This window comes from Typopeltis vanoorti, chromosome 23 (genome assembly GCF_054136105.1).
Source record: "Typopeltis vanoorti isolate ZY-2024b chromosome 23, IOZ_Tvanoo_1.0, whole genome shotgun sequence".
Lineage (NCBI taxonomy): Eukaryota > Metazoa > Arthropoda > Arachnida > Uropygi > Thelyphonidae > Typopeltis > Typopeltis vanoorti.
The window spans coordinates 69,317,697-69,333,337 of record NC_143571.1 but is presented as its reverse complement, the minus strand read 5'-3'; the positions used below and the strand labels follow the sequence as shown (position 1 = coordinate 69,333,337).

At 34.5% G+C, this 15,641-nt stretch overlaps 1 protein-coding gene across 1 annotated transcript in view; it reads right to left on the bottom strand.

The window, feature by feature from the left end:
- LOC150093937 (uncharacterized) overlaps window positions 1-15,641 on the bottom strand; it is a 209,264-nt gene that overhangs the window by 93,328 nt on the left and 100,295 nt on the right. Inside the window, exon 11 of the mRNA XM_090412924.1 lies at window positions 3,508-3,628. Within this exon, the coding sequence (XP_090269050.1) occupies window positions 3,508-3,628 (121 nt within the window). The remainder of the gene's footprint in view (window positions 1-3,507; window positions 3,629-15,641) is intronic.

Sequence of the window (15,641 nt, the reverse complement as noted above, 5' to 3'; positions counted from 1 at the left end):
TCATTCATTAAGAACAGTGCACATTTTATTGAGAAGTAAAGGATATATATATATAGAACCTTGAAGACCCTTTTCAACCGGACATTGTAGAACTATATAAACATTGCATTAAAAACATGTTTTTCATGTATCGAGACAAATTTTGGGAACAAAAAGAAGGACTGGCAATGAGCTCCAACCCTCTCCCCAGCTTTAGCTAACCTATATATGGAAAATTTTGAAAATAATGCATTAAACAACTATCATAAAAAACCGAAAATTTGGCTTCGTTATGTAGGCGATATTTTCATCATATGGCCAGGAACAACAGAGGAACTCACTGCTTTTAAAGATTATCTTAATAATCTACACAACAACATAAAATTAAATTTGGAACAGGAAGAACATACAAAACTTCCTCTTCTTGATATCCTAATAGAAATCAATGAAAAAGATAATAGGTTATCTTTCTCCATTTATTGAAAACCCACCAACACAAGAAAATTTCTTAATGCGGCCTCACACCACCACCCCAGGCAAAAAATAAGTTTAATAAAAACCTTGAGAGATAGAGCTTACAATATTTCCAGCACAGATAAAAAGAGAAATGAAGCATTACATTATTTAACACAGATCCTCAAAAAAAAAAATTGTTTTGAACCTAAAATAATCAAAAGAATCCTTAACACACCTCCTACAAGCATCTCACAAAAGCAAGATTTCAAGAACACAATCATGCTACCATACATCAAGAATGTTACAGACATATTGGCCAAATTACTAAGCAAACATAACATTAAAGTTGCTTTTCTTCCGCTAGAAAAAACACCCACCAAAACCTCCAGGTCACCCTTTAAAAAAACCAGGTGTATATAAAATTCATTGTTCCTGTGGCATCTGCTACGTAGGCCAGGCGAGAAGATCAGGGGAAATTCGTATGAACGAACACCAAAAAGACATGCAAAAAAGGAGAGAACACAAATCAGGCTTAGCATCCCCACACAACTTCCACCAGCCATAATGTACTCTGGCATAAAACGAACAACACGTCTTATATTGAAAAAAACTGTTTCACAAAGAAATTTAAAGAAGCTGCAAATATGCTTAGAATTCCAATGCAATGCAACAAAAACCAGGGCCTAATTCTAAACCAAGTTTGGTCAGCAGTGATAAAAAAATATACCTAAGTCAGACCTCGGACAGTGTGAACGTGAACAACAGAACGTGACAACATCCAGCATTGTTCAAACTTAGCATGCATAGATTCTGCATTCAGATTTTCTAATTTAATGAACAGTTAGATGGCCATAACATCATAGAATGGATTATTTTGAGTAATTTCTCATTTCTTGGGTTTAAACTTTTAGTTACCTTTAACCCCTGAAGATGTAAGTCAAACGACATACGAAACTTGTCGGATTTGTTTATATTTATTTATCTTAATAAGCATGTGGTTTATTAAGATATCTTTCTTAATAAACCAACGGAATTTTTCTTTTGAACTGCTAAACTAGAGAAACCTATACCTACAATTAGAAATACTTTCATTAGGAGCAAATTAATTACCAATAATTTACAGTTTGTGTGTGTGCACGCACATGCCCAATAAGTTGCTGGGGTGCAGTGAATTACTTGTGATCCTAACTTCTAAGAACACAAGTAATGGAATGGAGCTTATCCAATGAATTAATAATGCTGATCAGGCGATTCATCTGGGCATGGTAAGAATATGTGTGGGTTGATGGAAAAGTAAATCATCTTGTACAAACGATTGCACTTGCTATGTGTATTTGTTTCTATTAAACCTATTTCAAATATTTATATTTAACTTTGATTTCTGAGAATTTTCTTTCATTTAGTAATGGAACTTTATGATCAGTGTACACTTTCTTTACATAGTAACACAGTAGTAATATAAACATAAATAATTTTTAAGCTTTTACGCCGATATTTTATTTTAAAAAAATCACAATCATTATATAAGACATGATGTCATGTCCATGCTAATATTTTGCTGGAGATCACCAAGATCACCAGACAGTCCTTTTCTTATAAAACATTTTTGCTCACTATGCATATTCTTTTGGAAGAGTGGAATGAAAATTCCCCTGCTTAGTGAAAAACATTATTTCCCCAAAAACAAGTATGGGGAAGGGGGACTGGAAAATTCTTCGAACAAAAATGACATTAAAGCAACTGATATAACCACAAGAAAGAACATAGAAGAATATCAGAATATAACATAAGTTTTGAAGGTAACTTATGTTATATATCTTATACCCTCCATGTTCTTTGTTGTGGTTATATCACTTGCTTTAATATTATTTTTGTTCTAGGGGTTTATCAGAACTCCCCCCCCCCAATAGCTTTATTATATCACAAAACACAATGCAAAAACAATTGGAGTCTATGTATTACATTTAGCAACAATTAGTGTAATGAGAGATAACTAGAATGAAAATGAACCGGTATAATGAAAAACAGCTCCTCTCCCATAGCACACTGGGAAATAAAACAAAAGTTATATTGTAGTGCAAAAGACAGTACCTAACTAAATACATGGTCCTAACAATCTATTTCAAATTTTTAGTTGCAGGAAATATGCAGCATTACATGTCATAATGAGTGAATATTGAAACCAACTGATTAATGTCAAGCAAATTTTCAAAAGCAAAATAAAAGATTTTTGTGTGTATATGCATATATATATATATATATATATATATATATATATATATATATATATATATAAAACTTAAAATCAGAATTCCATTTGAGATTTTTTGATATCATTAAAACAGTTCGTTTTACATATAAAATTTAACTGAAAACATTGAAATTAGCATGCTCCATATATTGAAAACTTTGTAAAAATGAATCCAGCTGATGTGGAAGGGACATGTTATAGTGTCAAGTGATTTCATGCTTGAAGCAAAACATACAGGGGACACTGCTTGGCATGAACATGCTAATAGATATCCCTGAAAGGTAAATGTTCTGTAATAACAAATCAATTTGAAATAATGCACTCTTATTCTATTTATATCAGTAATAATAAAAATAAATCTTATATGCACATAAAAATTAAAATAACATGATATACATTCACCTAGAGGCAAAAAAAATAATAAAATAATCCCTAAAAAACTGACTACTAACTCAAAAACTCAAAAGAAAAGGAATAGTGTTCGAAACAGTTTGTTTTGTACAGGTTATTACATACAGCCAATGATTACTAACATGCCCTGTTCTTCAGCAAGTAAATTTCTGCAGTGAAACTGTATTATTTTAATTATAATGTTTTGTTTTATATAAATAAAACAGTAAAAAGTATTTTATATCTTGTTTATGTTAATTGTAAAAAAAAATCTATTAATTATATGTGTAATCCCTTACATATTTGAAGAAATATGTTTTTTAAAACTGAGGGGGAGAAGCAATTTATCTAACAGTTTCACTATCTTAAATTAGCAAGACTATGATATATCATTCAATAAATGAAAATTATGCAAACATGCATGTACATACCTCTATCCATTAAAGCTGAGCATTCTTGACACAGTGAAAAATCAAAGTTCCATAACACTCCTGTAATGCTACTAGGAGATGTTGTACCACAACTTTTACACTTAACACACTTGGGACAAACCTAAAATTAATCCAAAGAAAGATAATATGAACAGCTATGAATTCAAGTCTTAAAAGTAACTAGAATCACTGAGTGAAAATATGCAAAAAATTAAAGGACAAAAAAGGTGAATTGTGATCAATATATTTTTGAATAAGCTACTGATGGGAAATTATCCCATGCTTCAAAAAAATCATATGCCAAGGATATACTAAACACTAGTGTAAGTTTGCACATGAAGTTACTTAACGTGCAAACTTACTAGGTTATAGTATACCTCAGTATCATAGGTTTTGTCTAGGATATTTGAATAGTGTAGGTTTTCAGCCTTGAGGTGAATAGGCAGAGAGTAAGATAATTCAGGAATATACATTTTTTAGAGATTAATTATGCTGTTTTAAGCAAACTTTAGACATCTGATCCACAAAACCAGCAAGCAGTATTAACAGCTATTTTAATACTAATGATGTCACATATAACATCTAGCAGCAATTAGAACAATTAACTTCATATTACACAGGCTTCATTCCATATCTTTTAAATTAACTTTAGTTTATTTTGAGAATTATTAAGTCATAAACTTAGTTTCTAGATAGATACATAAGTGACATGTAGAGACTCTTTCAAATTATAATAATGATATTGAGTACTTTTGTTGTAGCTTCTTAGAAAATAAAATGTAAAAGCACCAGTAGATAAACTAGAATGCAAGTTAAGAAATGACATTTACAAATGCATAGCCAAAGCAACAAGGTCAGTGTAGCATGTCTGTAAATTGGGTGGTCTTCTGGCTGATCTGACCATTTTGTAGATGAAAAACCTGAATTTACAGAAGGAAACCAAGTGTACATGCACCAAAGCCAAACAGTTGCAAGAAAAGCATCAATGCATAAAAAAAAATAAAATAAAATAAAATAATTCAATAAGCCAAAAGTAAGAAACTTGTATTTTGCTCAAATGGCAGCTGTGCATTTTCAACTCTTGCCAAAGCATCTGGACAAAACTTTTGCCCAAACTGCTCTCATTGTTACTGCATGCAGATGGGTCTACTGCATCATGACTCACAGAAAAAGCCAATCTCCTACACTTTTCCTCAAATGCCTGATTCCCCCCCCTCCCCAACCATACTAGCACTCAACACCTCCTCTGACCATTCATCAGAAAGTGACAAAAAAAATCCCTTGGAAATATTGGCATTCCTTCAATTGTCCTGAAGATATGTGCTCCACAGTTCACTCCTATGCTGTCACCTCCTCATGTTCTCTCTCTTAATCCACTGGCATCAATCCTATGAAAAAGGGTAATAGATCTTTACCATAAAATTACTGACCGATTTCTCTCATCTCAGTCTTTTCCAAAGTAATGGAGGGAACCATCACACCCAACTCCTACACTAAAATACTCAACTAAAAAAATGACCTCCTAACATTCTGCACGATAGTAGACATGGTTCGTCCATCTTCTAACAATTAATGCTGGGATCTTGCAAACTTCTGTCCTCTCTCACCCTCGTTCTTTTATACATCAATGACCTGCTCCCAGTTGATCACCAATTCTAATACACAGGATTGGTGATCCAATTTTGCTAATGACAATACACTACACTCCTCTTTCTCACTTGACAACCCTTGCAATAAACAAACAAACACCTCTGCAAACTTAAATTTTGTTCTCCAAACCATTCTTTTGAGTGCTTAAGGGTCAAAGCTGTATAACTGAGAGAAGACCTCCACATAGCCTCTAAAGGAATGTGGAAAACCAACCAGGCCTTCTGATCTAATGTCCAATCCTCACCTTCTCGTGGTGCACCCTGTTAAGTATCTACCTGGATACTGAACGAGGATGGGCTGGCAATTTGGGATTTAGCCAATCAAATTGTATTCTTATTGGCTTAAACAACGAATAAAATGGTGGTACAACATGACAGAATTTCATGCCTGCTGGGGCGTCGTCCCGTCAAACAAGACTTCGTTGTTTTCACCAGGGAACCAGGGCAAACAGCAAAAAGTCAGATACTGGAAAAAATGCTAAAACACCAGCCAACTCAATATAACCAGAGTTCAAGATCGGTACTATCAACATAAGAGGCCTGAATGGCAAAGAAATGGAGCTAGCTGAGGAATTGGATAAGTACCAGATCAATATAATAGGGGAGACTGAAACACAAAAGACAAAAAAATGGTGAGATCTTTCAGAGCTATAAATACAAATGCTGTATTCAGGTAATGACAATCAGGGAAAAGAAGGAATAGCCATAGCATTCAACACTAAATACGAGGATAATCGTCTAGAATGGCAGGAAATTTCAAGTAGAGTGATGTGGGCAAATATCAGAATAGGGAACTGGACAATGAGACTGTTTGTGCCTATGACCCAAAGGAGGTTCTACTAAGGAAGAAATGGAGGAATTTTTTGAGGCTTTACAGAAAGAAAATGACAAAATGAAAAATGAACAGTTAGCACTTGTTGGAGATCTAAATAGCAGAGTATGTTTAGGGAAATTTTGGAGAAAAGAGCAAAGTAAATAACAATAATAATAATGGAAAACACCTGTTGGATTGCTGCTCAGGACATGAACAAGCTATTACTAACACTATGTTCCAACATAACAATGTGTACAAATTCACATGGAGAGAAGAGGCAAGGAATAAGAAAATCTCACTGACTATGTTATTGTTGAGAGTGATGTTTTCTAACTGGTGCAGGACACTAGAGTGTAGAGAGGATTTGAAACTGGAAGTGATCACCATTTAGTCTTAAGCAGGATAAAACTGAATTTCGTATTCAAAAGAACATGTCAGAAAGTTTTAAAGCGAATAAAAGTTGAGCAGCTCTCAGATGTAAACTGTAGACTAAAATACACAAACATTATTCAAGAAAAATTGAAAGAGTTTGTGAAAAGGAACTAAACATTGGAGATTTAGTGGCAAGTGCTGAAGAAAACATTGATTGATTTAGGCAGAGAGGCATGTGGTGAGGTTGTCTGCAACTATCGAAAAATCAGAACTCCACGGTGGACACAGGAAGTTAAAGAGGCAGTGAAGAAAAAGAAGAAAGCATATCAAATGTTCCTGATAAATAAGTCAGCTTGTGCACTTAGAGAAAACAGAGACAAATGTAAGAAAGCTAAACACTGTGTAAAACTAGCTAAACAAAAGTCATGGGAGGACTTTGGCAAGAATATAGAAAATAAATATCAAGAAGGTGGCAAAATATACTGCAGGTTGTTGAAAAAGCTCAGAAATAGACGAAAGAGTGCTGTAAAATGAATTAGGGATTTTAAAGGTGACATGAAAACTGGAGAAAAAGATATCCTTGATGTATGAAGTAATTACTTCGAAAAATTGCTAAATGAAACAATCACTGAGAGCACAGTGGTAAGAAACACTTAACAGGCATGCCATCAGGAATATATAACCATACTTGAAGTAGAAAAGCCATCAAAAGTGTGAAATGTGGAAAGACAGCTGGAGTAGATGATATTCGACCAGAAATGCTCGAGTATGGAGATATAAAAGTTAGTGGATGCACTGCTAAGTTCAGAAGGCCTGGACAGAGGGACGATTTCCAGATGATCTGAGTAGAGCTTTCATAGTACCCAAAAGGGGAAATAAAACTGAATGTAACAATTAAAGAGGTATTTCTCTACTGAGTGTTCCTGGTAAGATTTATGCAAGTATACTTGAGAAATGGTCGAAAAGGAATGTGGAAAGGAAGCTTGGTGAAGAACAAGCTGGATTTAGGCCAAATAGATGCAGTCACGATCAGATTTTCACTTTAAGAAAATAGTTGATAAATCATGGGAGAAATCATAACAAAGATCTGTATTTAAGTTTTGTAGATCTGGAAAAAGCATATGACAAGGTGCCAAGAGAGAAGCTATTCAAAATGCTAAAGTTGTATGGTGTCAGTGGGACATTATATCAAGGAATACTTAGTCTTTATTTGAGTCAGCAGTTAGAATTGAAATAAGTACAGGAAGATGGTTTAATGTTAAATATGGTGTGAGACAAGGATGTACATTATCCCCTCTGTTATTCATTATCTATATGGATAACATTATGAAGGAAAGTGGTATTAAACATATCAAAATTGGAGATGTTAATGTCAGCTCTTTGCTTTATGCGGATGATGTTATACTCATCAATAAATCCACTACGAGTCTGCAAGATTCCTTGACTAAATTGAATAACTGTAGTAATAGATATGGTACGAAGGTCAACATTAAAAAGGCAAAGACAATGAAAATAATTAGAATTGTTGAAAATGTCAACTGTGTTGTGAACGGGTAACCTGAGGAACAAGTAAAACATTTCAGCTACTTAGGCACGATTTTTACTGAAGATGGTATTAGAATTTTAAGAAGAATTAAATATGGAAATAGACAACAGAATCAACAAAGCTGGTATGGTTGGAAGTCATTTGAATAAATTCATATGGAATAAGAGAGAAATTAGTCGAAGAAACACTAAATTAGCTGTGTACAAGACAGTGTTCAAACCAGTTTTTAATTATGGATCTGAGAGCTGGGTCAGAAGTAAAACACTTGACCAAAGACTAGAGACTGCAGATATGAGTCCTGAGAAAGATTAGAGGCGTGAATAGATGGCATCAATGGCAATATCATATTAAAAACGAGGATATTAGGAAAGAACTTGACATTGTCAGCAGCCAGGAATGCGTTAGCAGAGCTAATCTCAGATGGTATGGTCACTTAAACAGAATGGGAGAGGAAAGATTAGCAAAAGAAGTGTTCTCTGCCAGGTTGGCAGGAAAACGACCCAGAGGAAGACCAAGATATAGGTGGATTGATACGGTACAATGTGCCTTAGACCAGCGCTTCCCAAACTGTGGGATGCACCCCCTTTGGGAGCCCGTAGGCTTTGTTGAGGGGGGCCGTGAAATAATGAAAACAAATTTAAAATGTTTTAAGACTAAGTAGATTTTTTTATTTTAAAAGAAACATATTTAACTTTTATTATTTATTATTTCTTTTTTGTTATTTTTTTATATTTTAATGGAAAAATTCACACATTGGTGTTGGTTCACAAACTTTGCTTCCTGCGTATTTCTTCGGCGCTTAATGAATATTAGTCAATATTGCTTATTCATGTTTCATTTCAAAGCAGTGGTTAATTGTATTTACTTCGAATGTTCTCCAGCGAAGCACCAAATCTTCCTGTCCCTTTCATCACGCGTTCGTAATCAGTGACTGTTGATATTGACTTTATATACATATCAAAACTCGTTTTATATTATCACTGTTATCCGAGCTAGTTTTCGGTTACCAATAAAAGTTTCGCATATACTTCACACATGAAAAAAAGCTTAAACAAGTCCATGTGGGGAGATAGTAACTCGCTTACAGTGGTAAACAACACGTCCTCCCTAACAGCCTGCATACTGCAGAGGCAATAAAAACAAGTACTTTTATTATGCCAGTGAATAAGGTAAGAGGAGTCTGTGTAATATATTTCTCATCAAATAGTGCAATTAGAGACAACTGGAATAAAAACACACTAATTAATGAATCACATGTCCCCTCATACAGAAACTATGCTGTATAGACTGAAACAAAATCATATGTTGCATGGGCAAACACAGTATCTAACTAAAAACTATTGTTATTAATTAGATGTGTGTGAGAGTTCGATTTCCCAAGGCAGCAATAAAATTCAACCGAACGTGTTAAAATTAGTAAAAGTATTAAAAGTAAGTAATATATATATATATATATATATATATATATATATAATGAATGTTATGGCAGTTCACATATGGAATTCAGTTGAAGAGAGTTAGCATTTCAACTCAATTGTCAGCTATGCATTTATCTTTCGGTGCGCGATCTTTTGTTAATACCGCACCAATCATATGCATGTTTTAATAACCTGCCTTTGCTGTCTGTTTCGCGTTAGGTTTAATTACGTTAAAGGGAGAAAAGTCACAAAAGAGAAAAATGTTCCTGGTCTGGGGGATTCCCTTGTTCAGGTAATATTCACTAATTTCATATTATCAGTTTGTGGTGTTCCATTATCGGTAAGTGGTGATATTATTTGATATTACTTAACCCTGAGATGGATAAGTGGCTGATAAAAAATAAAAAAAAATTCCCGCGAACAATCAGAAGCAGCAGAAACAGACTCAAAAAAAAAAAAAAAAAAAAAAAAAAAACGGACAGTATTTCATATTTACCAGAACAGCCCACATCGTCTTCAGAACCAAACGGTAAGAGGCAAAAAATGTAATATATGCATTTGATTTTTGCAATATTCGCTATGTATGTTTTGTATTGAATATAAATACAATAAATATTATAATAATATATCTCTCTATTACGATTTTTTCCGAGGGGAGGGGGCATGAAATATATTAATTTTTGCAAAGGGGGCCCTGACATCCAGAAGTTTGGGAAGCACTGCCTTAGACGATAGAAATATAAGATCTGATAATGTTGGAGTCTTGACAAGTAACAGACTGATTTGGAGGAAAATTGTAGATAGGAAGTTAGTAATGATGTAAATTTTTCATTTAGTACTATCATATCCTGTACACCCCTTGAGGGTATATGTCAGGAATTTGATGATGATGATATTTTGCCATCTTCTTGATATTTATTTTCTATGTTCTTGCCATAGAAAATAATAATAGAAAACAAATAAAAGTCCTTCCATGACTTTTTGTTTAGCTAGTTTTACATTTGTCTCTGTATTCTCTAAGAGCACAAGCTGACTTATTTGCTAGGAGCTTTTGGTATGCTTTCTTCTTTTCCTTCACTGCCTCTTTAACTTCCTGTGTCCACCATGGAGATATGCCAAAGAGGAACCGTAAAGTGTTTTCCTTAAGTAAAAAGGTGAAAGTTCTCAACTTCCACATTTTCAACCTCAGCATAAGAAAAAAATCATATGCTGAGGTTGCTAAGATCTATGGTGGGAATGAATCTTCTGTGAAATTATGAAGGAAAAAGAAATTTGTGCTAGCATTGCTGTCGCACCTCAAACTGCAAAAGTTATGGCCACAGAGTGTGCAGCAATTGACTGAAGCATTTAATGAAGACTGTTCCACTGTATTAAATAAAAGTTTCTAATTCAAAAGCCAATATTATAGTATAGAATGTCAAATGAAACAAGCAGCGAGAGGAAATTTTATTTAAAAAAAAAAAAACACTTCCAGAGACTACCAAACATCCAAGCAGTCAATAGCAACATCACCAATATGCATCATTCCATACAAAAATAATTCTGTTATCCATCGCTGACCTTCAACTGGCATCCTGTACAATTACAAGTCATACAGACTATCTCTAAAATACCTTTCATTCTCTTGGTGTTGTTTATACCATAAAGCACTGTTATGAATGGCCAAAAACATAAGCTTATATATATGTATTGCTAAAAACTGATTACACATACAATATAATTACCAAATAGTATGATAATCTTGCCTGAAAATTTCAATACTGTTAATTCCAATTAGCTTCCCTTCTCTGACTTCACAGATCCAAGTCAAAAGAAGGTGAATTAATTCTTGATAGTAAGATGTTATACAAATTATTCCCTTTCATACCAGAATTCCAGATAATTCTCATCATTCTCCCAACATTGTGGACCTTTTCTTAACCAGCTCACTCCACCACTGATATTTGCTCTCCTCTTAGCAACTTTGCCCATAATTTTGTTCATGCTTCTATTTTTATATATAGTCCTTCTCCCAGCCAATCTCACTCATATCATATACCACCACAATGGTGCTCAATTGGAATCACCTTTAGAACTTCTTTGTCATAGTTTAATTATTCATTCCACTATCTTAATCCAAATCCTTGCTCCAATGTAATAACTAAAATAATCCTTGCCTGGAATGAGCATGCCTTTATTGACCACTCAATTCAAAATCCCCTATACTTATCAAAGGCCAGATTTACTAACAAATGTGCCAAAGCACTCCAAGCTAAAAATGCAGCATGCATTCAATGGCTCAAATTAAAACTCCATCGTGCTCTGCATACACTATAGCCAGACAACTGTTACAAACAACTCTAAAGCAGACTTTGAGTGGACAAAATGCACTGAGCTTGTTTCCTGCCGATATGACATTTGTGCCTTCTGGTCATTTTCCAATGTTGTTGTTGGTCAAAACTTCTACCTTACCATATTTCCACCTCTCTCTTTGCAATCCTGATGCAACAATGTTAACATATACAGATAAGATGGATTTCTTGGCATCAGTCATCTCCTGCAACTTTTGTTTAAACAGGCAAGGCAAAATTTCTCTTATTATTCCACAAATCACTTGAGTATGCCTCGAATTCTCTAAGAAGGATACTGGAGGGGAAAAAATAAATAGCTTTGACTATTAAGTCTCTGGCCCATATGATAGCCCTACATACCAGTTACATACTGTTAATTGGAATTAACAGTATGTAACTGGTAACTGGTCCATTCTAAGAGCATCTTTACTACCACGTTATCTTGATAGTGAAGAAGGTAGTAACACAACACCCATCCTGGCATAGCTTTTATAAGCTGTCATATGAATCTGGCATCTGTCAGCAGCATGGAAATGTTGAATTTTGAATGAAAATATTTTTACTAAGAAATATCTCATTCAGAATTTAACAAGGAAAAAAAAAAAAACTAAAAGGGAAAATGCTTGTAAATAAGTGAAGATACAAATTTTGTAATATTAATTAAAGGTGAAAGATTTTGTAAAAAGATTATAATGTAAGAAGTTTCTCTATAAGATATATGTTAGAGCATAATAACGAAGGATCAAAGTCCATTAATGACAACTTCGGATAAATTGTGTAGCCGACGGCAATTTGCTTATGTGCGAACGGCACACGCAGTGTTTTTTCCGGAAAGACGCAGCAATCGTATGGAGTATTCCAGGAAGATAGGAATGAAATAGGAGCTGGGCGCAAAAAAAAAAAAAAAAAAAAAAAAAAAAAAAAAAAAAAAAAAAAAAAAAAAAAGTTTTGGGTGAAAGAGGGCGCTAGAGATACGAGGTATAAAACGGGTTTGTTCTCCCCCCCCCCAGCTTATTAATGAGTTACAATCACATTAAATATGTCATGAATTAACATTATTTTGAAATGTGTTTTCATTTACCCTATTTTTAATGTATCGGGGTGGCGGATCACTTTGCCTCTATAAAATGGGGTCGTGACTTGAAAAAGGTTGGGAACCGCTGTTCTAAACCTTCTCTCACCAGACAGTCAAACTATTCAAACAGTGTATGGAAAACTTTTTTTTTTTTTTTTTCATGACAAATATTGGAAACAAAGAGGACTGGCTATGGATTCAACTCTGGCCAATTTCTATATGGAAAATTTTGAAATGAATGCTATTAAAAACTTTCTAAAAACTAAACTTTCTAAAGCAGCCAGGATAGCTCACAGGATTACTTGATAACTGAAGAATACACTAACAAGCAGAGATAAAGAAGTGATCATTCCTCTTTATAAAGTCATAATACAATCACATCTGGATTACTGTGGTCAAGTAGGTCACCTGGGTTTGTTAAGAATGATAAAGTGGTGGAGAGGATCCAGAGGTGAGTGGTCTGTGGAATGTTCTCCGTTGAGGTTATTATTATCTGAGACCTCCAGGGAGTCGAGGACTCATCGAGGGAGGCTGTAAATTACCCAACCCAGCTATCATACCTACCCTTGAATTCATTCATACTAGATGCACTCACTACCCATAAGGGCAAATTATTCCACTCGCTCACTGCTCTCTGGGAGAAAAACCTAGTTCTTATCCCTTTCTTGACTGCAAATAAATTTAACTTCCATAGATGTCCCCGTGTTCGCTCTCCACCTTCCATATAATGAAAAATTTCATCAGTTAAAATGCTATAATACCCATTTAAAAGTTTATAGACTGCTATCATATCACCTCTCTTTCTCCTGTTAACCAGAGTCTGCAATCCACATACTTGCAATCTGTCCTCATAATCTAAATCCCATAATCCGGATATAATCTTTGTAACTCCTCTTTGCACCCTTTCCACAGCTTCTTTATCCCCTTGGAATCCAGGAGACCAAATCTGCGCACAGTAATCCAAGTGTGGTCTTATCAAAGCTTTATAAAGAGGCAAAATTACTTTCTTATCCTTACATGTCAAGGTTCGTTTTAACATAGCAATTATCCTCAGAGTTATGCTAAGGATTTGTGGATTACAAAAGTTGGCTAATAGGCAAAAAGAGGGGGAGGATGTGATAGAAACATTTAAGTTACTTAAAGAATTTTATAGGATTGATGCAGGATAAATGTTTCAGCACTCGGCTAGAAGGAGCAGAATAAGTCATTCCTGGAAGTTGGGTAAGAGTGTAGTTAGTAGGTGTGAGGACTAGATTTTTCAATTGGAGAGTAGTAAATGAATGGACTGGGTTGCCAGTCGGGAGTGCTTTGTCTGTTAATGGCCTCAAAGGAGAGGTATGATAGATATTGTGTTGACAGTTTGGGTCTCCCACAATAAGTCTTACGACTCCATGGAAGTGCCCGTGTAGCAACAACTAGCATTGTTCCAACAAGAATACAATAATTAATTTAATGTTTATTATTATTATGGTTACTCATTTATGTACCACCTATGAATTTCTGATGACATCTAATATGTGCAATTAATGTTTCTAGTCTTTTTATTTATTTATTTTTTTTAAAACTTTTGCAAGTCTCCTTGATGACTTATGAAACTTGTAGGGTTATATTTGTTCATTTTATTAATCACATTATTTATCTAAAAACTTGTGGTATCAATACTGGAAGCTTTCTACAGAACTACTAAACCACAGAACCTTACCTACTCAAATAATGAGTAGTTAAGAAAGTTGAAAGAATTCTTGAGGAAGTAGCAATTTGGATTTATGTTAGAAAATGCAGGTGAGGTTTCACAGAGAGAGAGAGATGGAAATGGATGTACAGGCAACTCTCGGTTTACAACGGTTCAATTTACGGCGATTCACAATAACGCCGGGTGCCTGCACGTGCTTTCTTACTGTAGTGTGGTCTGACTGAGAAACGACACTAGCAGGCACTCTAGTGTTTGAGTGTTTACTGAGCTACTACGACGTATATGTATCAAATCTAGTTTTACTGTTGAATCTACCTAATTGTTCTATTTAATTTTTTTTTTACATACATACATATTTAAATTGATAAAGTGCGTAATTACATATCATGTCTGATAAAAGAAGTGCAAAAAAGTTAACAGAACTTGGTGTTAAGAAGGTGAGGAAACCAATCGCACTTGAAAAGAAGATGGAGGTGATTCGAAGAATGGAAGATGGGCAGGCACGTGCCAACTCCATCGACTGTTACTACAATTATGAAAAATGCAGATCAAATAAAACAGTCTGAGCAACAATCTATGGCAGTACTAAATGCAAAACATGTAAGTTATAACAGGGGTAAACTTCATGAAAAAATGGAAAAATTATTATCATTATGGGTGGATGACTTGAATCAGAAAAACATTCCTCTGATGCAGGCTGTTATAACTGAGAAAGCAAAAACAATTTTTGAGATCTTAAAAAGACAGATGGAGGTGAAGAAACATTTTTAGGAAGCAAAGGTTGGTTCATGTGATTTAAGTCTCGAAGTAAGTGCCACAGTGTCAAATTATGTGGTGAGGCAGCAAGTGCAGATATTGCAGCAGCGGCTGCTTTTCCTAAAGAATTTCAAGACTGTGTAGAACAAGAAAGTTATCCTCCTGATCTCATTTTTAATGTTCATGAGACTGGGCACTACTGGAAAAAATTGCCATCATGCACCTTCATTTCCTGTGAAGAATGTTCCACTCCAGGTTTTAAAGCTGTAAAAGATAGACTTACGCTTTTGTTGAGTGCAAATGTCTCCAGAACTTTGAAGCTTAAACCAATGTTGGTATACCATTCACAGACACTACGCGCCTTCAAGGGTCTAAAAGAAATGCTACCAGTCTATTGGAAATGGAACAAGAAAGCTTGAGTTACACAAGACGTTTTTATAGATTGGTACACAAATTATTTTTTGTCCTATCGTGCTTTGCT